This window comes from Rhyacophila brunnea, unplaced genomic scaffold, assembly GCF_057557595.1.
Source record: "Rhyacophila brunnea isolate RB1 unplaced genomic scaffold, BYU_Rbru_1.0 scaffold_9, whole genome shotgun sequence".
Classification (NCBI taxonomy): domain Eukaryota; kingdom Metazoa; phylum Arthropoda; class Insecta; order Trichoptera; family Rhyacophilidae; genus Rhyacophila; species Rhyacophila brunnea.
In genome coordinates this window covers 35182387-35209508 of record NW_028233361.1, presented here as the reverse complement: position 1 = coordinate 35209508, position 27122 = coordinate 35182387, and the positions used below count along the sequence as shown (strand labels likewise).

General features: G+C 33.0%; 3 protein-coding genes across 6 annotated transcripts in view; all 3 read left to right on the top strand.

Moving 5' to 3' along the window:
- The window catches only part of LOC147063552 (uncharacterized), a 105898-nt gene extending 101438 nt beyond the window's left edge, over nt 1-4460 (top strand). For all 4 annotated transcript variants that reach the window (XM_085959569.1, XM_085959566.1, XM_085959567.1 and 1 more), the window contains exons 2-4: nt 584-690; nt 1532-1706; nt 2201-4460. In XM_085959569.1, coding sequence (XP_085815695.1) covers nt 584-690; nt 1532-1706; nt 2201-2536 — 618 coding nt within the window. In that variant the 3' untranslated portion in view covers nt 2537-4460. The remainder of the gene's footprint in view (nt 1-583; nt 691-1531; nt 1707-2200) is intronic.
- Nucleotides 4461-13090: 8630 nt separating this feature from the next.
- On the top strand, nt 13091-16119 carry MED10 (mediator complex subunit 10). Its single transcript, XM_085959621.1, has 3 exons — nt 13091-13394; nt 13481-13564; nt 15803-16119. Exons 1-3 carry the CDS (start codon nt 13273-13275, stop codon nt 15993-15995), a joined length of 399 nt encoding a protein of 132 aa, XP_085815747.1. The 5' UTR covers nt 13091-13272; the 3' UTR covers nt 15996-16119.
- Nucleotides 16120-16673: 554 nt separating this feature from the next.
- On the top strand, nt 16674-22731 carry LOC147063550 (uncharacterized). Its single transcript, XM_085959531.1, has 6 exons — nt 16674-16881; nt 17012-17663; nt 18852-19040; nt 19499-19655; nt 20994-21208; nt 22345-22731. Exons 1-6 carry the CDS (start codon nt 16756-16758, stop codon nt 22563-22565), a joined length of 1560 nt encoding a protein of 519 aa, XP_085815657.1. The 5' UTR covers nt 16674-16755; the 3' UTR covers nt 22566-22731.
- Nucleotides 22732-27122: the final 4391 nt, after the last annotated feature.

Genomic DNA, 27122 nt, shown 5'->3' with positions numbered 1-27122 from the left:
CTGAGTTTCAAAACCCGCTATAACACTTTTTCATTATATTGAGAAAATCAATAAAAACTTTTTGAACTAAAAAGGTTTTTGAATGTTTCAGTAGTGTTATAGCGGGTATTGATAGCCGCATTGATTTTGTTTCATAAATGACAGTTAATCGTAGTGGATTAAAAACATAGCGGCGATAAAATTTTCATGTAGACATTTTAATAACGAATCCATCGATATATATATCTTAATTATTTCAAAAAAGTGTTATAGCTGGTTTTGAAACTCAGCGACACAATACCTACTATATTTCTAAATAAAATATTATGTTTATAAGGTTTAATTTGCGGCCCGCCGGGTACCGCCATGCAAATACCTCCTGGTATTTAATAGCTTGAGGAACCAAGTATGGCAGAATTATTTGCATCAGTGCGACTGCTCTGTACCGTTTAAGCTACCCACCAAAAGAAATGTTGGTTGCACAGACTATGAGCGCAGGCTAGTTTTAACTAATTCTATTTAGGTGTTACTCCCTGATTGTCTTAATTGTATTGATGGATTCTTGGTGGCCATTATAATAATGTCGTTTATGTGTTTGTTTCAGATGCTCTCGGTACAGTCACCGGGGTGCGCTGGCATGGAGCGGCTTGGCGCGCCGGCCGGCCCGGGGGGGGGAGGTGTGGCTGGTGGGGCCGATCGACAGCGTCAGAGGTATACATACTACCATTACCATATCTTTTACTATCACAGCCAATCAAAGCTTATTTATCTCTTTCTTGTTTGTCTAAACTACTAAACTAAACTAAATTCATGAAATGTTACTAATATTTGTATCGTACAAAGTAGGTAACATTCAACTTAAACCAACCTTTATATTATGAGGCGTCCAGTTCCGAAATCAACCTTATTCCTTTTTGTTTGTTTTGAGAAAATCACAATAAACTATTTTGACTCTTTTTGTATACTGAAAGTTTTATATAATTACATAATTTATCTAGATTCTAGAAGCTATTAAATTAAAAACAAAAATAGCAAACTCTCAATGGTTTAGGAAATAACTACATTTCTAAGAACTAAAAAAGGCGGATTTTAGCGATGCATCAATAATATTTTTTAAAACAAACTTTTTGTATACAATCATTATTTTATTATGAAATATGGCTACATCAAATAATTGTAAATGACAATCAAATAACATTTTTTGGAAACATTATAGTCATGCTTACAGCGGAACTATACAAGTTCTTAAATGGGAAAAATAGTAATGTATACTGGTTTTAGGAATGAAACACACTCTTGGATCTGCTGCCAAACATGATATTCCCAAAAATGTGATTTTGAAACTGGATTCCTCATAAGTAATACGAAGGCTCGAAGGAAGCAAGAGAGGAAAACAATTTTACATACATAATTTGAATACACCTCTAATATACACCCACTAGAAAAAAATCTATGGATGAATGTAATGTTACATTATCAAATCTTGTGAAAGGTTACCAAATTGGAAAGGTTACCAGAGCTTGTGTATTAATTGGGGCATTGGTTGTTGCAGCGGTCACATCCAAAACATGGCAACGCTGCATTTGGACATGAAGTATATAATGGAACTGGCCGCTCTGTCGCGGAGCGCTCAGACCTCAGAGACGCTCAACCTCCCGCACCGCATCCCTCTGCCCGACGGAGAGAGAGGGCCCGACCGACATCTGCAACTGAGGGTCCCTTACCAGGTAATTAGCAGTTTTAGATTTTATTATCTCCGTCTGTTGGCAAATAGTACTTACTTCAGTAGTGCGTTTTATTGAAGAATTCAAAAAGATATTGAGATAGTGGGATAAATGTAAAATCGGGGGGAGGGGGTTCACTGTATTTAATTGTTGGTTTGGCAGAGGCATATTGTTTAAGAAGCCATGTTGTCTTTTATGACTCCACGATGGCCGAGTGGCTTACGCGTCTGCTTATAATGTCGTAAATCCCAGGTTCGAATCCTGGGTCTGACAAATACTTTTTTTTTACTAATTTTTCAATTTATGTTTGGAGTCAGAGTATGGACTTAATAGGTTGAGCAAATAGCTAACATCCGTTTCTCATAAAAACAAAAAACAAATCTGTTAGTACAAACCTCCACTCTGCGGAGGCCCATATGATCATATTAGGATTGGATATGGTCAAAAATAAAGTTGTCTTTTTCAAATCATGTAACAGTGTGTCTGTTTGATTTCAGCAATCAGAGCTATCCCGGTCGGCCGTGCAGCCGCCGCCCAACAAGTCGGTGCGAGACGTCCCCGAGTGGGCGAAGCCTCTGCCGCCTCCCCCCTGCGCTGCCCCCCAGCCCCCACCCGCCCCACAACCCCAGCACAAGAAGGATGGCCTCATGCAGAAGGCCATGAAGTGCCTGGCCAAAAGGTTCGGGGACGCGAAGGCGGAGCCACAGGAGCCCCCGCCCCCTCGGCCGCCACCTCCCGCGCGCCCCAAAAGCGGGAAGGCGCCCTGCGTCATGGTGCCCCTCCCCCGCCCCCCTCCGGCGCCCGCGCCCCCCCCTTCGCCCCCGCCCAGTTGAGGCCGCGGCCGCCGCCTCCGCTCTCACTCCCAGGACTGTCGCCCGACTCCTCCGGAGAGGGACGCGAGCGCCGCCCGAGGGCAGAGCTGTCAGAGAGGGAGGCCTCCTCGTCAAACACATTCCATGTAATAGAAAGAGGAAAGAGACCGTGCGGGCGGAGCGATTATCTAATGTTATGTAATATGTAAATTATAGCCAATTGAAATGAGAGCGCCGATAATATGTATTATGCGAATATGATGAATGACTATCGTAGTAGCAAGTGTACGCGGGCGTCCACCGCGGGACGGCGCTCGACAGCCGATGATCGAATCCGCCGGCCCTCGGGAGACGCTCGTTTGTGAATAAAACAAATGATATATATATTATATGAGAATATAAGCAAATGTGATTCGAGCGTCGGCCGCCGTCGCCCCTTTTATATCTATTATTGTGTATATTGAACTATTCCAATCGAGTTGTTGTTCATTTGTAAGCCGTCGTGCGGAAGAGGTGAGAAGCGTGACCGGCCACGGGAGGGAGAGCTCACTCGGACGATTTGTTTTTTGTTTTCGTTTTCATGATTACTCTTACACGCCCTGACTTTCCGCACTCTCCATTCTCCGAAACTCTCCGTAATCATTACAAATCTTTACATACTTACTGTCTGTCTTATTTATTTCAATTTGATATGGTTCATTTAGCTTACATTTATCGTCAATCCATGATGGACATTTTAAAATTAGTTGCCCATTGTAAAATCTGAGCACTCTTCAATGACGGAAAATGTCAGTAGACAAACGCATCTTCTGTAAAATGTATATAGCCTTTTATTTATTTACGATCATTTACTTCAACAGTATTCCACAATATTTTGATTTAAAAAACTAATATACCTATGTCCTGTTGTAAGGCACAAATTTTTTATGATTAATTATTATTAACTGCAAAAATGCAAAATGTTTTATATAACATATTATTTAATTCGAATAACAATATTTTGCATTTTTTATGTTGAAATATAATCAATTAGTATTTTTAGTCAGTGGTTCTGTGTATTAGGCCCTTCTCCCACGAAGCAACTGAAATCCGACGGAACTGATAATAAAATTCCAACCAGTGTCTAGCTAATGTATTTCAATGGCGGCTCGCTGACGGTGGGACTGGAATCTCTCAGTTTCAAAACGGTCGTGAAGAGACGCGACATGCTAGTCGCGCGGTCTCTCAAGTTTCGTCACCTTAAAACATTAGTACCAATATCAATAGATTCGGTGAAAAATAATATTTTCTTACCAAAATTGGTACCACTCCGTAGCAAGCGTCATGCTATAAAAACCATAACAACCCAAGACGTCAAAAGTACAAGATAAGCAAAATTGAAATAACCTAATTGTATTCGAGTAAACACAGCAGCGTGTGTGTGTTGTCGGTTTTTATACAAAACAGCTGATGGTCCAGTTTGACAGTATGTGATTATTATTTCAAGTAGGTTTCAGTAGCGCCGTGTGCGAAGCGTCACATTGGTCAGTTTATGAGTTCCATCACCAACCAGTTCTTTCAGATTTCAGTTGCGCCGTGGGAGGAGGGCCTTTCTGAAATTTATCTACATATACCATAAAGTTGCATAATATCATAATACAGCAGTGATGGTATGGGGTTACTTGTGCCATCCTGCTAAAATTATCCGTGTGTTAGGAACAAAAAAATATATTAAATAATAGCTCATAGTTCGCCAGAAATTTGTATAAATTAAATAAAATATTTTTGGTGCTCTTAATAGTGTTTGGCGATGTGCGGAACGTCACGCGTATTGTAGTTACGCATACGAACTAGTCGTTTAAAATTGTAATCGGTTAAAAATATTTATAATTCTTATTTTATTGAAATTTTACGAATTAAAGAATTAAAGCGTACACTGCCTGCTGGGAAGAAGCAAAATTGTTCTAAAAAAAAATGTAATATATAAAAATGTTTAGGGAGCGTATGATCGTCGGGGTGGGTGTATATTTGGCGATATTTTGTATTTTTGTGTTTCGCTAATTAAAAACGAAGACTGAAAGTAAATTTACAAACGATTATTAAAAAAACCATAACTGAATGTTTTTGAATTATTTCATACCAGATGACGTCAGCGTCTCGTTATGTGCCGTAAAATAAATAAATCGATGCATGTTTGCTAAATGAATAAAAGTTTATATTTCGATTTAATAAAACAATTCGATGTTGACATTGTAAAGAATTTAATCATAATAATATATACTATTGAATAGTGTTCCATTCTTGATAATATGCAATATAATAAATATAAAACATTTGGGTATTAATAGAGATAAATTTATTGTAAACATACAACAGTAAAGCTAATTTGACTGCAGTCTCCCCTTCTGTATTTTCCTCTCCGTAAGACCATATCGGTAGTCTTATTACATAATCAAATATTATTCCATATACCTTACCCATCCATCCGACCGGCTGCGCTCGATAGACCATTCAACAAAAGACATCTCGGTGCGGTGTCACACTCTCGACTGTTTGCGGTGATGACATGATACGGTGATCTTTTCGTTGTCTCTTTTTGGTAATGTGGTGATCAATAGGACGTATTTCTGCAAACAAGATCCAACTCACACGCCGTGACATTCTGAGAAAATTCAATATTTGCGAGAAGATTGATTTCAAAAGTATGATGTGTGATTACTTAATTTATACGAAGATATAAATTAGAACTATATGCAAAAATAAAAGAGGGATAAGTCTGAAAATTAGCAAAGTGAGATAAAACCATAATGTGTAAATGAGAAAAAACGAAAAGTCAAATAACCGCCTTTGAATGACTAAATACCCATACCAAGATTAATCTCCCTTTTTATTTTAAACGTAGTTCTCTTAGTGTATTCTACAACTATGAGAATTATTATATATTAATAGTATATAATGTCTCTATTTTATTTAGATTACTTTGGTTTTTAAATATTTTAATTCTGTCGATTGAAATATCACTAAAAATATAGTACATACTTTTTTTTTTTTTGAAGAACACTTCACCATATCAATATCATCACTGTTCAAGTGTGACATCCATCGCGGGTAAAAGTATCTCTCGATAGCCATCGCCTATTTCATAACAGCTGGTAATGCATTTGCTGGGCAAATTATGTTGTATTCAAACAAAAATATATTATTATCAAGACTGCCTTTTAAAATTATCTAAAGTAATCTTTATTTGAAACAGCCCTGATTATGACTGACAATGTTCCATTGCAATTGTCACGCATGTCTTTTCCTCACGTTAAAAGAAACTCAGCTACAATATCTTGAAACACCGGATTTATCACCTGGCTCACCATCTTCACTCAAAGTATTCAATTTCGAAGATCAAAAGATAAAAATGCTGTAAAATACGTCTTTCAGATTGATAATATAGTTTTTCATTGTGAAATATCTTCAATGACTTATTTATTTTTTAATTTTCCACATCATTGTCATTGAAACACTTGATTGGCTATCATTGATGAATTAAACTATATTGACTGGAGAACGAAATACATTTATTTGATATGTAACTTTTCGAATGGCCGTTTTGGTAATAAATCCGGTAATATTCAATAGTCACTGAAAGTTCTTATCTGTAATAGTGCTAATGCATAATATTTTATTTTCATATTTTCCACATACCTATATTGTAATAAAAGAGTTGTTTCCTTTCCCTGTTGGTTTTAATTGCACAGCTGATGTTATCAGAAGTAACTGATGTAACTGATAGTGAATAAACCTTTGTCTAATGGTGCTAGGTGCGAACTTTGACTTTAAATGATGATTTGTACAATTCGCAGGCTTATTTTATATTGATCGGGTATGGTTTTATTTCTCTATATTGAAATGTGTATAGGAGTCTGTCGACAGCCTGCAGTCTTTTATTTGCTATTTCACATTTTATACATAATATTATTTTTATCGTATAATTAGTTAGTAGATTATCGATGATTTCAGTTCATGCATAATATTTATTTCCTCGATTAACTTGTCGTTTTTGCGGTCTCTGCAATATTAGTTTTATATTGTGATCGATCATTGTTGTTACCTAAGTCAATATGTGCCCTATTCTTTATATGCGGAAAGTATTAATTGCCATATAGTTTGAAGACATTTTTTTTCTATGCTCGATTCATAGCATCCGTGTATATAATAAAGCTAAACATATAAGTAAGAACTGCGTCCAGCCAATCAATATATATATTAAATATTATTATTATTGCATATAACTATACTTTCCAGTTGTGTAGATTATTGTTTTAATAATTGTTTCTCTTAGGACATTTCATACAATCTAGATGAGATGTTTTCATACTACGTATCAGTCATACATCAATAAAATTATTCACCTCTGTACCTGTCGGGTACCATTCAATTTTTTCATAACAAATAAGTTTTCATCAGCTGCAAATAAATTTGTATTTTATTTATGTATTAACAAAATTAAACACAATGTATGTCAAGGGTAGTCAACCTTTTTATACCTACGCCCACTTTTGTATCTCTTTTAGTAGTAAAATTTTCTAACCGCCCACCGGTATGTATAAAACAACTTACTGTAGTTAAATCTATCTTTTTATTTATACTTTGCATACATAGAAGCATGAAGCTGAAACGCCCACTAGTGGGCGGTAGGGATCAGGTTGACTACCCCTGATGTATGTCATTGAAAAATCAATTAAATTTTAGTAGTACGTTCCCGGTTTAAATATGTTGCTGTTTTAGTGAATGAAAATCCATTTTTTTCTCGTTGCTCTTTTGAGAAGGATGTACAAAAGAGATATCAATAAATGTCACCCTTCATTCGATTGAGTCAATGATTTAATGGTGTTCTGATACTATTATCTATTATAGAAAAACATGATTGAATATATATTTGTAGTGGATCATCAGGCTATATATTTTTATAATATGTATATGTGCAATAAAATTAAATATATATATATTGTATAAAGGTCACTCATCGGTTTATGATGTAGCAAGAATTCTAAAATAATGTTTTTTTCCGGAAAATTGTATCTCGTAATTATTATTAAAAATTACAAAACTTTAAATAATGATATGCAGGCGAAATGCATAATAAAATATCTCCCTTTAATTCGTTCTAATAATATTATATTATTGTACTCCATACATTAATTATTATTTAATAAGTTTGTAACGTATAAAGCAGTATTTATTTTCCTCAAAGAGGTCAGTTTCGTTCAGAGAATTTAGGCAGTGATTGTTATTATTTTATATTTATGTTTAGCTGCAGATTTGCACGCGTTAAATTATTTAAAAAAAAAAAACTATCAAAAGTTTCTATGTCCTCTGATATTATTTGGAAATTCTTGTAAAGAAATTCAAACCGTGGCCAACTTTATAACACTACGTGTATGTATTAGGTTTGTATAAATTAGAAATCATTTTCAAAGAGTGTTTTATAAATCTCGGATAAATCAAATATTTTTTTATTCGAAATGTTTAGTTACGAATGTAGAAAATTTAATAAACTGATGACTTATTCTTTTTTAATTATTGATAATACAATAAAGTAATCAAGTTTTATAATGTTTTTAACATAAATGTAATATTATTATGTTCTTTGGTAATGGACTTAAAAATTAATAAGTATAACATATCACTTCTTGCCATAATTTTTTTTATCGTTCAAGGCTTAATACGCATTGTCATAAGAAATTATCGTTTTGTGATAATTTGTGTATCTCAATTATTCAGTACTCATTATTTGTTTTAAAAATATTTTCTGCAGTTTTTTCATATCATCAATAGCGGTAAGTCTAGAAATGGTTTTCTTAATATTTCAATGCGTTTTTATTATTTTGTAAACTTTTATAAGAGTGTATTACATAAATATTGTTTCACCCCACCCTAAGTACAGTGCGGCATCTAGATTTTAATAGGTAAATAAATTATGATTTTAAATAATATCGTGGATTAAATTAAACGCGTACAACCATGTATCAATAAATAAATATAATAATTAACCAGAAAAAATATTTATTAGACAATTTCTGATAACAGAGTATTATTGTTTATCTGTATTTGTACCATAAGTGTTATACGATTCATTAAGAAAAGTTCTCATATAATTATACATAGTAGCAATAAATAAATAATTTAGAATATTTGCATTGATTGTATAAAAAAACAGTGTTTGGGTTGTATTGTGTCGAAAGTAATACATTATTGATGCTTTGCTGTACTTAGACACGTGATTCAATTGCAAATATTAAATTAATATATATATATTATGTATTTATAATGAGGATACCAAATTATTTGGTCAATTACTGAAACTGATATATTGAGAAAATCACATGAATGTGCGAATTTGTATATGAAACAAAAAATAAAACTATTCAATATGTTTTCCAAATCCATCCATGTAAAGAAAAGAATGATAATATTTTTTGAAAATCGTTTTCATTTGATTAATTATTGTTCACCTGACGATTCGTGAAGAAATTTTTAGATCTGTCAAATCTATGAATTGAACTCCATAATATTCACCGGATTTGTGCAATTAATGTTTTATGAAAAATTTACAAAACGACAATCGTGTCAGCTTTTGTGAACTCGTTACGTTTGTTTCGACAGTGTCTAATTATTATGTATTTTAAAACATTTAGAGAGATCAGAATCTGCTGTAATAATATACTGTTGAATGTTGTCAACGCAATTTCAATATAGAGAAATGAAATATTATTATTTTACTATTAAGGAAGTAATAATACTGTTTTCCTTTTAAATAAGACAGTCTATTTTCTTAAAGTCATCAGTTTCAAACTGGGCCGAGATTTCGCAAAGCATACTGATGGTATATATATATTTATGTGTATATTCTTTTTATACAGGGGTAATGTTCTGCCTCGAAATGTTGCCTACGTACGGTGAATACATTGTCTCTATTGCTATTTTTAAGAAAATGATGTCACACTTGTAGTTACGTTGTACCAACGTCACAAGTATCAAAGTAAATTATAATATTATATTATGATAATAATTGTAGGGGTCATTTTGGAGTATTTATTGAAATTAATAAAATGCCCTGTATTCATGAATATGTTTAATATTTATTTTCACCCCCCGTGTTCCTTGTTCATTTATATTTTTTATTACTCAACAAGACAAGTGTACAATTGTGAAAGCGGTGGATAATAGTGAATACATACAAAATATGGTAAAAATTAAAACAGATATTTCATAAAAATAGTTTTTTTGAGAAATTTGTACAAGCAAATTACGGTTTTATTTATAATCAAAATCAAGTACTTTCTACATTATACATATTTATAAACTAAGTTTATTAACTAAATATAAAACAGTAAATCACTTAACACAACCAGTTCTCAGTGAGACAGATATTCTTGAATGGCTTAGGATTGCAGACTTTCCCTATGACCAAAAACATCAGTTTGCGTGTCCCGGTTGCATTGGACCTGCCCATCAACCCAGCTGGAAATTGATCCTAAAACCCTGGACCGTCTGAACCATAAGGGACGATGCCTAGAGCCTACAATATTTCAGTACAAATAAACAAAACACAATAATATTCAATACCTACAGAAAGAATGATCGATACTATTTTGTACTATACTTTGAAATTTAAAACTTAAGTTTTGACTTTGGACCTGGGATATCTGGAAAGTATATTAGTCTATGATTTCGCCTTTCGGCATATTCAGGTACACTCACCAATGGCAAATGTACAAACTGACACAATATGCTTAATTATCAACACTTCTACATAACAAATTAAAACATTAAAAAATTTTGAAAACATTTAGAAATACTCGGGTAGGTATGAGAAAATCTGAAATCTGTTTCCAAGTGTTACAAAAATACCCTGAGTTGTGTTCACAATACATTCAAATAAAACACCCATAATGATTAATTAATCATCAACAGGTATCAATCCACGGCAGCTCTGTCATCCGCGTCGAATAAGTTAATATGTAAGTAATTAAAAAAAAATATTAAACATAACAGTACTTATGGACATATTAAATCAAAATTCAGGACCTTCATAACATGAGATTTACAATATAATAAATATTACCCTCACAAGAGAGAAGAAAAAAGTAAAAAACAATGTTATAATTTAATTTTTCATAAGCAAAATGCACAGCATATCATTGAATATGTCTTTAGGGAGCGCTTTGCTAGTCTCACACCCCTCCTTAATGGTGTCTGATAGGCTTGACTCAAGAAAACAGTTCTGACCTAGAATAGGTCGTGGGTATGACCACGTACATATTTAATTAACAGGCGCTTATAAATTTAAATTATTTAGTACGCCAAGATTGGAAACCATCCCTCGTGATAGCACAAAGATACTTAACCTTTTTTTCTTCGGGCCAAATACATATATTTGTAAAGTAATGCGGGTGGCATCACTACTGGTGTGACGAAAAAAATCATGAAACTCCCCCTTTTTCACAAAACATTTTTGAGATTTTAAAAATTATAAACAAAAGTAATGTGTATCCAAGCGTTTATTTCAAAATTAAAAATCAAGTTCCTGATAATAAATGTGTTTCGGGCCGCACATAAAAGCTTAAAGGGCTACAGGTTGAGTATCGCTGTGATAGCAGGTCAAAATGTCTCAAGAGCAGAATTAGTGACCTAGGTACGAGATTCAAGAGAGTGAAAAGTGAGTATGCCTTGTAGAAAGGCAGTCGGAATATAATATGAAAGATATAAATATGTACTTAATATCAATATTCTACATTTCGTTACCTTACTTTGAAAAGGTTGTAACTGACATTTTGGCCTAAAATGACTTTTTGGTGTAAAAAGGTTCCAATAGCCATATTCATATATATACGTTCATTTCAGAGTCATCTATTATTTTCCTAAAGTTGTAAAACAAATGCAAGATGTGAACTCTATTAAATAATTTAATATGCTGAACCATATAGGTAGGTACCTTGAATTTATTTTAGGGCTAATACAAACAGTAATAAAACTCCTTCAATATTTTTTTTCAGTCCATTATATAGCTTTTGGTAAATTGCTAAATTATTAATATATATTTTAACAATAAATATGGTTAACGAATAACGTCGCAACGGTACAAAATTTTGATAAATTATTATGATCTAGTATTCCCGATAATAAACTATTATTTTCTTTCGATTACTGCCGAAATTTTAAATACGAAGGCAGTGTTGCCATTCGTACTATAATTATAGTATTTGTACTATAATTTTCGTCTGCGTACTATGTACGATATAAAACAGGTATAGTACGCCCAAAATACTATAATTTTGATAAATCGGGAAAAAAGTTGCCAATAGAAGAAAAACAACGCCAAAATAATCCGTGAGAAGCAAAAAAAAAAATCCCCATGTCTAAAAAAAGGTGATGTTAATTACTTAACACAGCGATTTCCAAACTGGGAGGCGCGGAGTGTTTCAAAGGAAGACGCAAAAGGTTAACACAATTAATGTAGCCACAGGTTTGCAGTTTGCAAATGCGTAGTTTATAAAACGGTCGCTAGTTATAAACTACACAAAAAAACAGTCCTATAAAAGGTTGTCTCCAAACCTTTCTGCAAATATGGAGACTAATTTTATAATCCCTCACTTCTATACTATTGTAAACCGCAATGACTATCTCGTAAAATAAAAGGGTCAAATTAATCAAAATGTTGAAATATGAGGCAAATTTGTTTAGGAAAGATAATTTTGTTTTTAAACTTGTCTATTTGGTTTAAATTTAAAAAAAATTGAGTGAATAAATCAATCCAAGGACCACTAATGCATTCACCGATTTAAAACGACAAAGTAAAGGCATTCATAAAAAATTAGAGCTTAGGAAATCAAAATGACAAAAAGAAAGTTCGCCACGTCTCCATTATTTTTAAATGATTTCTACGCTAGAGTTCTTGGTTAGTTTGCTAATGCACTTTCCACATTATTTTATTAATAGCTGCTTTGTTTCGGAGCTATTAAATATTTTAAATATGTGGTTGAAAAATCCTGACCAGGGGGGTCCGTTTCGGGATATGGGGTCCATGATAGAATCCATTTGTCAATGAACGACGATGAATTTGGATTGACTACTATTGAAATTGATTGTGCTAATAAACAAGCAAATTCGTCAAAAATTAATGTAATTTTAGTAGTAATTTTTTTTTATTTGTTTTTTTATTCATCATTTGTTTATTTTTTTTTTCATTTTTGTATTCGTAAGTAGGTACATTGTTGACTATTTAAAAAGGTGTCTGTATTATTTAATGAAATAAGGGGGGGGCGCCTAGATCAGATTTTTTTGAAGGGAGGTGTGGTAACATAAAGTTTGGAAGCCATTGACATAACATTTGAATTTTGTCTAAAAAAACAAGACGTAACCTTCATGGATATTTTGTCTAAAAAAAACAAGACGTTAATTACCCCACGTTTATTTTTTTGAAAATGTAGAAAATTATTCGTCACTCAACGCGTACTATATTTTTTGCCGAAATACTATAATTTTGAAGGCACCGTACTATAATTTCACTTTCAAAATATGGCAACACTGTACGAAGGCAACACAGTCTGTGGGCAACACTTCTGAATTTCATTTGCCCTGCTCCGGATTGTGGAAAGCTGTCATAATAAATTGCAACGAATTTTTGTTTCTATTCTCCTGAATTGTAATTTGAGGAGTGAAAATCTATAGACTATCTATTATAAGTTGCATCTGTAATTTCTTTCAAACACATCACGGAGAAAATGGCGTCTCCACTGGAAAATCTAGAAACTCAATTAGAAATGTTCATTGAAAACGTCAGACAAATAAGAATTATTGTCAGCGATTTTCAGCCACAAGGACAAAACGTCCTCAATCAGAAAATGTACGTTATATTACGTTAGCTATACCTTTTTTAATGGAGACTTACTAAACCGCAAACAAGATTTGATGTATTTTTTTCCATTGCAGTCAGTCTCTTGTGACAGGGCTGCAGGAAGTAGACAAACTGAAGAGCCAGGTTCAGGACGTGCATGTACCTCTGGAAGTATTTGAGTAAGTAATGAACCACTTGGATTAGACTTAATTGCATGATAAAATTACCAAAACATTACAATAAGCTGTTCCTCTGGGGACAAACTTCATTTATTTAGGTCAGAAGTAGGGTTTCCAATCCCGGGATCCCGTATTATTTTCGATACATATGAATCCCGGGATTGGTAAACATAATCCCGAACCTTTCGGGATTGATTTTTTTATCAATTTTTATAGAAAATAAAATAAAAACGAAAAAATACTTTTAATAACATAATATAACTACATTAGAAATAAACTAAGTTTTAATGAAGTTTGATTTATTACCCGTGTGTTGCCAATTCATTTTATTTTTTCACATAAATTAATAAAAATGAGAACGATTGTAAAAAAACAATGCTACATACTTTTAACAAAGTGATTCCACCATTCAGACGTTTTACGACAGTTTCATATTTGGCTGACTAATTAGATTTATGCAGCGGATAGGTCATAAACCATAATTTACTTATTTTAAATCTCACTAACCCATTCATTACTTGTTTACTATCAGAAATAGCAATCTCATATAATATATGTAATCACTAAACACAATATTAACAATAATTGACTTGAATAGTATAAATTTAATTGTACTAGATTTATTTTTGACCGGTTTTATCAATGTTTTTTATATATATAAAAATTTAATATTAACTATCGAAAAATGCCAATCTCGGGACCAATCCCGGGATTGTCAAATTGTAATCCCGAAATACCGGGATCAAAAATTAGGCTCGGGATTGGATTCCCTAGTCAGTAGCCCAGTGTGGACCTACATACACACATCTTTCTGCAAACAATTTATACAATGATTTGTTTGTCCACACACGTGACAATTACTTTCAAAATAAATAGTTCACATCATACAAATTTGCTCGCTTTATTAAAATAACATTCTGCAAGACCATGCATCATTATTTCCGATGAAACAGTAATTTGTTTTCTCCCATATAATATAGCCACAAATTGTGGTTTATCATTACATTTGTAATATTATGTATAGTGAAGATATTTTAATGAATGAAACTACAGATCGAAATGAATTTACTGTCTACAAAATAATCACGTTACGCAACAGACAAATATAATATGAGTCAGCAAATAATTAAAAGCAAAAAATCTTTTCACCGTTCGCATAGTTCGCTTGCATGCATGCTATTTGTTACATAGATAGATCCGGCCAAACTTCATAATATGCGATAAATTTTCTAGGTTACGCCATTGAAATGATTCGAGAAGCACATCAGACAGAATCATGCACCGGCATGATTGTTAATAATATTTAGGTACTTACAGTAAATATATTAATTATTCTGTAATATGTTATGTAATTATCTTACATGTATTTGTCTTGGATTATCTGTAACGCATGAGAGAAAACCTATGAGAATGTGTAAAAGGAAGAAGGCAGAAGGAAGGGGGGAGACATATTAAACATATATGTACAGTCCTACAAATTTATCTAAAGAACAGTCAAAAATGGAACTACGAACTATCATATGGACGCCATTTTGAAAACGTCATTCGAATGTCAGATTCTGTCAAGTTGCGAGTCTTGATTGGGTATTTTTTGACGGTGGCTCCCCCATTCATTCTTTAAACAAGTTTGTAGGTCTGTATACTTAAACGCAAATTCTAAATTTGAAAAATCAGAGGAATTGACTCTTTTAATCGGGTCATGAAAAATGTTTACAGTGCGGTAATAGCATATCAAGTGATTTGATTATCAAGAAATTAGTAGATAATCCAAGAAATTTAAGGGTAATTATAATAGGGATAGGATGCTGTAACCTACTGTAGTATTAGGCAACATACACAATCAATTGAAAAAATAGAAACATTGATGAGAAAGAACCATCAGCTTAGTGTCGCCGCTTGACAAATAAACGATTTCTGCGATGCCTGCTCGGCAAATTCTGAAGACTCTGCAAAGACCTCACCACTCTGTTGCGGCAACCCACAGACAAATAATTGAGTCTGGAACACCAGAATAAAGGCAGTAAGACAGCCTACACATGAACGTATGACTGAGAGGGAGACGGAGAATACGTATGAGAATATTGACAGGTGGTACTGCCATCCGCTAATATTTGCTAAGTTATGATAATATTTAATCTTTTCCACAGCTTTTAATAAAATGTTCTATCAGTCGACAATGACAGGCATGAAGAGAAGCATTATTGAAAAATGATATATATATATTTTTTTTTTTTATAGCTACATCGACCAAGGACGGAACCCTCAACTGTATACAAAAGATTGTATAGAAAAGGCTCTCACGAAGAATGAAGAAGTGAAAGGCAAAATTGATTCATACAAGCGTTTCAAAGCCCATCTACTCGTTGAGGTGAACCGATCATTTCCTCACGAACTTGTCAAATACCGAGCACTGAGAGGAGATGAAAGTTAATTTGATTATTGTCTTAATTTTACGTGTAATACTAATAATATAATTTTTCAACATCTATTATAATAAATGTATTTTGTATCTAGGTTTGCGAATGCAACACAAAAATAAATTATCCATTGCAACATGGTTTGTTTTTTTTAACCTACCTACCTAAATCTATCATTGTATAAATATAATCTATTTGGCAAGTTAATGATATTGTCATTATTAAAAAAAATGCTTCAATAATAATCAACCTATTCCTTAGTAATCGAACAAAATAATTATGTAAATAGGTACATAATTATCAAAGAGATGGTGGTAGCTGCCTACATTTCAAATGAAACTACCAAACTGAAACATCTCATGTTTGAAGATGTGTCCATAATAATTAATCATGTTTTAGTAGGTACTTATAGCAGTCATCGTCATGATTGCATTCATTTTCATTGTGTATAGTAAATGCAAGAATGTGTTATGTAGAAGTATTGATTCTTTGACATGATGGAAGAATATTAAATGATGTTATTTATTGATGGCGAATATCAGATTTTGAAAATGCCAAGAGATAATAATATAGTTGCTGACATAAAGATGGCACCATTGTAGAGGAATCAATTTTACGGTAATTGTAATGGCAGCACTTGGATTAATAATTATTTCTGTACTGGCAACGTCGATATGATTTTGACAGGCATTAGGATTGTCTATGATTTTGACGTTTCAGCATTGTTTACTTTTTACCTGTCGCTGTCGGAATTGTAAATATACATAAACTTAAATGAATATCCAGAGTCTTTCTAAAGCTTGCCGGACATGTCTCATGGAAAACAATTTAACACCCATTTTCGGTGACTCTATACATTCTAGTATCCCAAACATGTTGAATTACTTAGCTGGAATTCAGGTAAACAGATGGCTTGGCAATCTCGCGAGTCCACTGCAATATTACTTTGACAATAGTTACAACACATTAGTATAATAAATAGGTACATGCACTAAATCTTTAAATAGAAATTGAAATATTTCATTCACAGGTCTACGAAGAAAGTAAACTGCCCAATATGATTTGCGATATTTGTCTGCCTCGATTAAACTTAGCATACGACTTTAAATTCCAATGTCGATTATCTGAAGAGAAACTTCAGCTATTAATCGAGAAGGCAACAATTGTAAATAATTCACATGAGGTGTCCAACGATGACACTGTTATTAAAGAAGAAAATAGAGATGATGATAAACAATTGTCAGATTATGAAGGATACGAGGTAGACGCCAGTCAAATTTCTGGGATAGAAAGCAATTGTTCCCTCAACAATATTAGTATACCAAACACTTTCAAAACAAGACGAAAGAGAAAACAAATGAAGAAAAACATTCATAACCAATTCTCATCTTCAAATGTAGACAGCAAGTTGCAAAAAAGCAACAAAAATAATATACTGTACAAATGTATCAACTGTAAAAAAAGGTTTACCAACCAAAAAGCCCATTTAAGGCACATGAAAATTATACATGCAATTAAGCAGCCTCTGAAGTGTGACCAATGTGAGAAATGTTACTCCACACCCGAGAGTCTGAAGGACCACTTTATGGTAATACACGAGGGAAAGAGGTTAACTTGTGACATCTGTCAACAGGAATTTAAGTATGCTTCCAGCTATTTGACGCACAAAAAGTACCACAAAGGTAATCCATTTCTTTATTTCTAAAACCAAAGTTTTAATCTTTGTGATAATCTTTTTCTTAGTCCATTTTTAGACACCCACAATGGCCGTGCGGCTTGAGCGTCGGCCTATAGCATTGTGGGTACCAGGTTCAAATCATGGGTTTGACAAGTACACATATTGTTTTTCAATTTGTGTACGAGTCAGAGTATGGACCTAATAGGTTGTGCAAGTGGTTGACATCCATTTCTCGTAAAAACAAAATCTGTTAATACTAACCTCTACTTTGTGGAGGCGATATGAATTAGGATTGGGCATGGTTGAAAAAAAAAGAAAAATATTTAGGGAACTGGGTTAATTAAAATTAGCATATGCTTAGGGTATCGAGGGAATGTGGCCACCACAGATTGCAAATGATGCAGATGAATCAGGTTCTTCAAAAATTCCTACAATAAATGAAAAAAATACATATGTCTATATTAAACCTTTCAACGCGTGCTAATTATTTTTTAATTTATTAACTAATTGGGCTAACAATTTAATTTTAATTAATTTCAGACGTGTTTTGTCCATCGCATCACAGATTCGATTCGTTCGGGCATGTTTGCTTGCTCAGCGCACTGTACGGGTTACACAATAGTATATGTTAATTACATAACCAATAAGATTGGAAGGGATTTTCAAAAAAAAAATTACTTAGAGGGAACACGTAAATTGGGGGTATTGTAAAATTAGAGCTTTGAGAACAGATCCTTGCGGCGGATATTGGGTGTGCGATGGTATGATTTTAAGATTGATGAGTGCCTTGAAAATGAAGAAGTGACATTGACATGGCTCGGCCACATGCTATCGATACCTCAAGAAAGTTTCAACCTGACCTGCTTTTCTTCAAGTCAACCGGATTCTGGTGTCCTGGAAGACATTTAAATACCGTATACAGCAGAATTATGGTATGCTGGCATGACCAGGGAAGATGCAAAAAGACAATGGGGCTTGGAGGCACCACGTGATGTTTATATGCTCAATAATATAATTTTTAATTAATCGTAATGTTTTACACGTAAACAAAATGAATAAATTACAATTTTATGGATATGCTCCATCCAGTCCAAGAAAATGTAATTTCTACATATTTTGTGATAATCTACTCAAAATGGGCATATTCATTATTTAATACCTCTATGTATATCCATAATATTATGCCTTTCAGGTGATAAAAGACATTCTTGTGAGATATGCAAAGAGACATTTGTAAAGAAGTTAGAGCTCATGATGCATTTAAAAAATATTCACTGGACACCAGGCGACAACTTGGATGCAGATAAAATTGTGAACAATCAAATAATCAAAAAATTCCTGTACAACTGTTTAGAGTGCACTGCAATTTTCACTACAGCAGGTAAATTTAATGATATATAATTAATTTATCTCACTTGTTTAGTAAGTATTTACAACATCTCTATGGTTCTTTAGCGTCAATAAAGTTTCTGAACATCCAAATATTTTAAATTTATTGATTCTATCATATTTATTAGACTGAAAACAAACAAGAGGATGAAGGACAAGCGTGGGGCTTAAGGGAATCTTTCTAATTGGGAGTTTGCTGGATAAGCTTCTTGCTTTTTTGCTTCACGCAAATATAGTATGTGTCCTAACCGAATCCCGTGTGGACATTCCAGATATGCTTATATGATGCTTAAGTTGATTTTGAAATGGTCCTCACTTCGTGAGTATGGTGAGATTCAAACCACGGAACACATCGCCCTGCAATATCTATGCCTTCCCTGGAGAAGTTTCAGCGCGATTGAGGTCTTACCAGTTCCACTTTGTATTTATACCTTCCAATTTTTTATGTAGCTGTTCTCAGGCGACACACATTGGTTGTTCACAACAATGTGAGAAGTTTCTTATGCAGTGAATGCGGCCACGCATGTCCGTCTGCAGCAGCTTTGAGATCTCATTTCTTACGGCATTCTGGCGAAAAGAATTTGGCATGTCCTCACTGCGACATGAAGTAAGAATATGTAATTTTTTTTATATACCTATCATAAACACTACAATAGGCCACGAGGCAGTGGTGAAGGGTGAAGGTAGGCTGTGGAGTTCCGATAAAAGTAGTTTAGCACACTAAACTTTGTCAGTCATACTTATTTGTTTTCATTGAACTAAAAATACATTACAGATGGTGATATAAATATATTCTTTTACCTATAAAATAATTTAAATTTTGTATTTAATGGCATAATTTTAGATTTAATAAGTATATCGAATATTTGGGGCAGGGCTTGAATTTTAAAAACTAGCGCAACACCATCTCTATTTGTATTCTTAGTTAAATGAAAACAAATAAGTATGACTGATAAAGTTTAGTGTGCGTTATTATTGGCGGATCTCTACAGCCTACCTCCACCCTTGGCCACTGCCATGAAGCCCAATTACAACGAAGAAGAAGAAAATAGAATCATAAAAAATCATTTGAACATGTTCAAATCTGCTCCTATCAATAGTGAAAAAATCCATATTAAAATAACCCTTTAAATCGGTGGATATTTTCATGTTACTTCTTTTTCATATTATTATCCTGTTGAAAATGTGTTAAACTGATAATGTATAATGTTTGCTCATGTTAATAGATGAATTTGAATTTAAATTTCAATGGGTTACTGCATATAATGTGCCATAGCCAGTTTTGTACTTTTCGGTAAAATTGAAAGATTCAAATCGATTGAATATCGAAGATTAAATGAATATAATTAATATGTGTTTGAATATGTACCATATTATTATACATCATGGTCCCCACAATCGGGGAGAGGGGCTGACAGGGCTCAAGCGGGGGGACCCGGCATGGTGGGTCGTTCAGTTAAGTGAGATAAACGTTCACGACAAATATGCTAATCTAACCTCTGGTGCTATTTTACTTGAAGAATATTAACATTTTATAATATCGTCACTATTCTGGCAGAAGACACTAATTCGAAAAAATGACATATTGAGTTAGTTATACCAAAATGTTCCTTATTTCAAACTTTACCGTCTGGAAACCTTCTTAATAAATAAACAGTCTTTATTTTAAAGTCATCCTTTTTACGATTACTTAATAAACTCACATGATAGACCATTTCAAACATTTTAACAACTTCAAAGTCAAATTACTCAAAACTAGTATTCTCCAGTTATTGTGTTCTGCCAGAACAAAGACGATATAATATTAATATGATGTTGAGTGCTGACATCTCAATAATTCAAGTGTACTTATTTAAGCATACAAAAAAAGTACACTGAAAAAGAAGTAAAATTATTGTAATACAAATCAGATAAAACATAATTAATGTCATGGTTTGTCTGATAGATTTACATGGCGAGCAGCCTTGAAGAGTCATATATCATCCCATACGGGAGTGAAGCCATATCCATGCGCAGACTGCGGCCAGGGATTTAGTTCAGCGGGAACAAGACGAGAGCATACTCTTCGTCACCACACTGAGGCGCCGCTTGCTTGCCGCCACTGCCCTCTGCGTTTCACGCGGGCACCTCAGTTAGCGAGGCATGCTCGGGTGCATACCGGTAATTGATTAATATTAAATCATAATTTTGAAAAGTCCCAGAAACTTACATACCTGTTTCAAAAATTTTGGATCAATCAAGATTCGAATATCTATCGCATGCCAGGTGATTGCTTTCAACCAATTAAGCTACCGACCCAAAGGTGCTTGCGAGTATTTCCTACTAGTAATATAAATCATGGTAATGATATTACCAGTTTTATTTATAGATGGCGTCAGGAGTCATTAAAATTTTAGTTTTGACATTCTCGCATTATTTGTTAGTAATTTAGAAACACAGAAACATATCTATAAGAAAAAATATTGAAAAAAATATGGTGCTGGACAGGATTCGAATCTGCATCCGTCGGATTCCGGTAGATGTACTGGGCCGGTATGTTTCTGAGGTGTTTCCAAATTGTCTATTTTCAATAAAGAATGCTACATTCATAAATCTTGTGAATGATTCGTTGAATAAAAAGTCATTAACACATTAACAGCTGACTAGAAAATTACTTATTAATTACCACATTTAAATAGCATGCTAATTATATTGAATATCCACCTAATCGTTACGCGCTAGGCGTGTCTTTAGCATCCAATGTGTTAAGGGTCCACATGTGCCACGTAGGTCAAAATAGAGATTTTATGGTATTTTCAGAGTATAAGCCTGGACATTCCTTAAACGTTGTAGAAAATCCATTTATATCATTTTGAAGCCTTATTATTTCTTTGTATTTATGTTAAATATTTTTTGATGACTGCATAAAGTATTTATATGACATATAAAAGTTTTCTTTTAAACCTCTCAATCTAATGGTTTAAAATATAGTCACATTTCAGTTACATCCATGTCCAATGGTTTTTTTCACTTGGCCCAACCACTGACAATTTTTAATTTATTACAAGACTGGTTTCATCCTAATGGACATTTTCAGTCAGTAAACAATATTTTTATTCAAATATTGTGTCGTAAAGATATTGTTTACCAACTGTATATGTCCGTTAAGATAAAAATGGTCTTGTGTTAGATAAAAATTTTTAGTGAAAGTATGAAAAGTTAAATATAACTTACATTTTTAATTGTTTGTTTTTTATAATACAAACAATATTAAGCTAAATACTGTTTAGTTGACAATGTAATTGTTTTTACTTTAGGTGACCAGCTCTACCAATGTGACCAGTGTAGCGCCAGATATTCCCATAAGTCCAGCCTGACTATTCACTACAAGAGTATGCACAAGGCTGTGATGCCGTACAAATGTAAACTCTGTCCTGAGACTTTCAGTAATTGTAAAAAACTGTACAAACACAGAGTCGACCATCATCCAATGGAAAAACGAGCCAAGAATAAGAAATGTACAAAAGTTAACCAGTGAAGAGGCGTCTGAGAGTTTTATAAAAACAGAATGCTTTTCCATCAATGACGTACAATTCTCACATTTTCGTCACTAAATCATTTACCTCCTTGTCTAAATGATGTCAGGTTTTTGCACTCAACGCCCATTTGTAAAAAACAAATTCCTTGAAAATGATTGATTTATGTTTTGTTATTATTGTGACATACTATTTACAACCTCCTCTACCCCCTTCGTCACGTTGTATTAGACCCTCTCCCTCCCTATCTGATATATGGACAGCCCCTTTCTCACAAGCAAACTATGTTTACATAAAAATACAATTGCTGTGAGCAAATAAATTGCTTTGCATATCGATATATTCTACTTGTGTTGTGTGAGTTTAGGAGGATGTTGTTCTATAAATTCTTCAGATAAGCTATTTAGCTGATTCCTTGTACTATTTATTGTTTTGTATTTATATTTTATTATACTTTTTATATATCTTTTTATTTATACATATACAGCAGCCCTTATAGTCCAGTGCGTAAGGCGCTCATCTTTCATCCAGGGGTTCTGGGTTCGATTTACAGTGAGGTCACTATGTATATATATATGTGATTTTCTCAAAGCCTGGGTGATTGTTTCACTTCTATTACTAATTATACTACTGTTATTGGCCCCAATGGCCTGTTGTAGTGTTTAAAACAATGAACACACATATATAAAACAATGGCGAAGGGTTTAGGTAGGCTGTTAAGATCCAACAAAAATAGTGCTAAATAGATCCAACTAAAAACAAGAAACCTGGGTACCTGACAACATGGAAAAAATTATGGTATTCGGTCAGGTTGAAAGTCATGATTATGAGAGAAGCTCTCGTCGGATGGACGGACTAAATCAATAAGATGTTCCGCTGACACAGGTCTTACGTGCTACCAAGAAGAGTAGAGCAAAGCCGCGGAGAAGGCTGCCCGATGGCAAAATCAGTCATGGAGTCTCATTAATGATGTTATTTCTTTTCTTTATGTTTTGCATCATACTCATGTTGTGAATGGCCATTATGTTCGCTCCGTAAAATATATATTTTTGAATTATAGGTAACCATATAATGTATGAAATTCAAATATTACCTATTAATTTGTATACTTAAATGATATTTGTTGAACAAATATATTATTATCACACTCGGGCATGGAGTTATTTATTTTGTCCATGTTTTGCAAGCATTAATAAATATTAAAAACATACTAAGAAAAATGTAAAATTTAAATTTGTGTACCAGTAGATAGTCCAACAATCAATAAAATAATACATTGGATACAAAAAAATCATTTTTTAATTTACTGTAGAGATCCTATACTTCCTCATTCCAAGTAAAACTAACTTATTATGTGTACGATATGGGAGGTTTTCGTAACAATTTAGATTAAGGTGAAGCCTTTACTGAGCCGTTATTAAAGAGGCACCTAGCGGAAAAATACGAAGCTTGCAATTTTAGATTTTTTTTTGATAATTTATAATTTCAACTATATTAATTAATAAATATGTACATGAAAACATTAAAAAGAAAAATATTTTTTATTTTAAGTCAAAGATAAACTTACAACTGTAAAAAATGTGAATTTGTTGAATCGGACTGCACCCTATAATTACCGTAAAAACTGGTAACATTGCCCGCTTTTTTGATAAAAGTTATTTATCGACACATTTTTATATAGTGATGCAGATTGGTAAACAGCTAGGTATGAAGTTTGAATGATTGTTTACATGTTATTGCATGAAAAACTGTTTTTAGACCATTATCGTGCCATAATACCATTTTTTAAAAATGGGCAAAATAAGCCAAACTTAGGGTAACTTTGCCTACGACTATTTAATGTACTATTTCAAGACTTATGGCTATTTATTTAAAATACTCGATTTTGTGCAGCGTCTAGTTTATGTGGTAGCTTATATTACCATTAGATTCAGAGTGGTATTTTTAAAATCCATCTTGGGTAAAGTTACCAAAGGTACTTTGAAACTTTTCATACAAATGTCCAAAACATCACAGGGTTGGCAAAAAATAAAAATGATAGTGTGTTAATTTTTCAGATTTATTTAAGTACTTACACCTTTATTGAAAAAAGAATTAGGTACACATTATAGGGGACATACAAAAACTTAAAATTATATTAGTTTAGCTAAAAATTTTCCTATAACAACATAGGTACCTATTCTATTTTATATTTTGACATGTTTGTTTGAAATTTCAATAGACCCCTCCGAATCTGAGGTTCTGGCATAATTTTCACAATGTCAAGTAAATATCCTCAACTCTGTGCCAAAAAAAATGTGTCAGTATTTGGCTTCTTTCTTAAAAAATTTGCAGTTGCACTGTTTTCGGCCACTTTTAAAATTTGACCCATATTGAATTTTTCGCTTTTGACAGTTAAAAACTTTACCAATGCATACAAATCTCAGGTTTGATACTATTAGAATTGCATATTTTTACTATGCTTCCTCATTTTTATCACCTGCGTCACTGTCATTAAATTCCTCAACTGTTAACAATTCTAGCTCATCTTCTGTTGAATCGTCTGATTGTTCTGAACTATGACTGTCATTACATGTATGATTTCTTTCGGCGTATTGACTATATTTAGAATAGTTTTACGGGGTATTCTGAATATTATTGTTTTTCTGTATCACGGGTCGTCATCTTTTTACTTGCAACCGGTTCCGTTGCAATACACAACGTTTCAAAGTTTTAGTTATTTTATGGTCTCGCTCCTAGTTTTCTGCGATCTCTTTTCATCTTATTCACGGCTGGTGTTATGACTTCCATTTGAAAAATAAAGTAAATAATTGTAGGATCTAATTCATTGCAAACACATTCATAAACATTGGCTAACCAATCTACATTATTACACTATTGCTTAAAAAGATATAGTTGGCATCAACAAGGATGGTTTTTTGATAACCCTAACATGCTTTTTTGGCGGGAAAAGACGTCCAGCATAGTGCTTTGGAACTATTGGTAAGATTGCCCAAAAAGAAAATATAGGCTATACCTTCGAAAAATGCAATAATTCAATTGTAATTGTGATCTCAGTTATATATTTTACAACACACTCAACATTTTACTCACCTGACTTCCTTAGTTTAGATGTATACTTAATCAAAAGTTTGACACAAGAGCAGACGGACACCAAAACAGTAGTTTAATAATTTAGAGTAAGATAATTTGGCTTTTAAATGAAGTTAGCGGGAAAAATGGTATCAGTGTAGCAAATAAGCAAATATATTTTGCCATATATATTTGAAGATGCGTTGTCGGGTAAAATCATTTTTTTGTCCGACTAAATCAAAGAGATTGGACTCATCCCCCAGAGGTAGCACACAAATCGAGGGCTTAGTGTCAAACAACACTATCTACAAAAGTGCAACTTTACAGGAGAGCCAAAAATCGTTATTTTAGATTCTTGTAACTCAACAAGGGAAATGTTTATTTAAAACCTAATGATAATATTTTATAATTTATTGTGTATTGTACATTTATCTTGCTTATGATGATGTTAAAATTTATAGGGATAGTTTTAAAAAAAATATGAAAACAAGGTTAACTTATGTAGTTAGCGTTAAACTTTACTGACGATTTAATAAGAAATTAAAAAAGATTGACATAAAGTTGTTTGACTATCATGTAGCCGTAAATGTAAAATAACGTTATCTCAAAAAAAAAAAAACACTCTTTTGTAGATAACATTGTCTGACTTTAAGCACTCGAAATGTCAGTGTGTACTCGTTTTGTGATAGAAAGTTCTACCTCTCTGAAATTAGGTACACTTTGCTGTAAATGAATCTTCTGGGTAAGGTAAAGTTACCATGGAGCAATGTTACCAGTTTGACGGTATATATATTTTATGGTCATATTTATTATTAAAATTTAGTCTATTAAGTTTTCTAAGCATCACCTGAGAGATTTTTGACTAATTAATAGTATTAATATAAATATAAATGTGTAGGTATAACTTCAAATCCTTTTTATTTATATCAAATCAAGCTTCAATATTGGGACCATACCTACATAAATAAAAAGGATTTCAAGTTATATAAATTTATATTTTTTATAAAAATCGATGTTTTTTAAAATAGATACTTACTTATAAAAAATAATAAAACTATGAATTAGTCAAAAATCTCTTAGGTGATGCGTAGGTACTCATTGTCAGGAGATGGTATTATGGACCATTGTTTTAGGCTAAAGTTTCAGCAATCTTAATAGTTTTGTGAATAATATTATTATAAAAAGAATAATATTATTATTCGCTATTGACTCTGAAGTCCCTTGAGATGTTGATCGTATTTTTTTGCCTTGTGTTCTTCTGTGCTGGCCCCTTTTTACCCCCTTTTCTTCTCGATTATTTATCTCTCTGGTTGCTCATCTTGTTTAGCAGGCTGGCAGGACTGACGCTTCTATTGGTAGCGTCCTTTGTCTCTGCTTATTCAATAGTTGATTGTTTTTCCTTTTTGCTTTTTGCCGAAAAATGTTTATCTAACGAAAGTACAGTTAAATTGTGAAATTTGTGCATTAACATGAAGCGAAATGAAGAC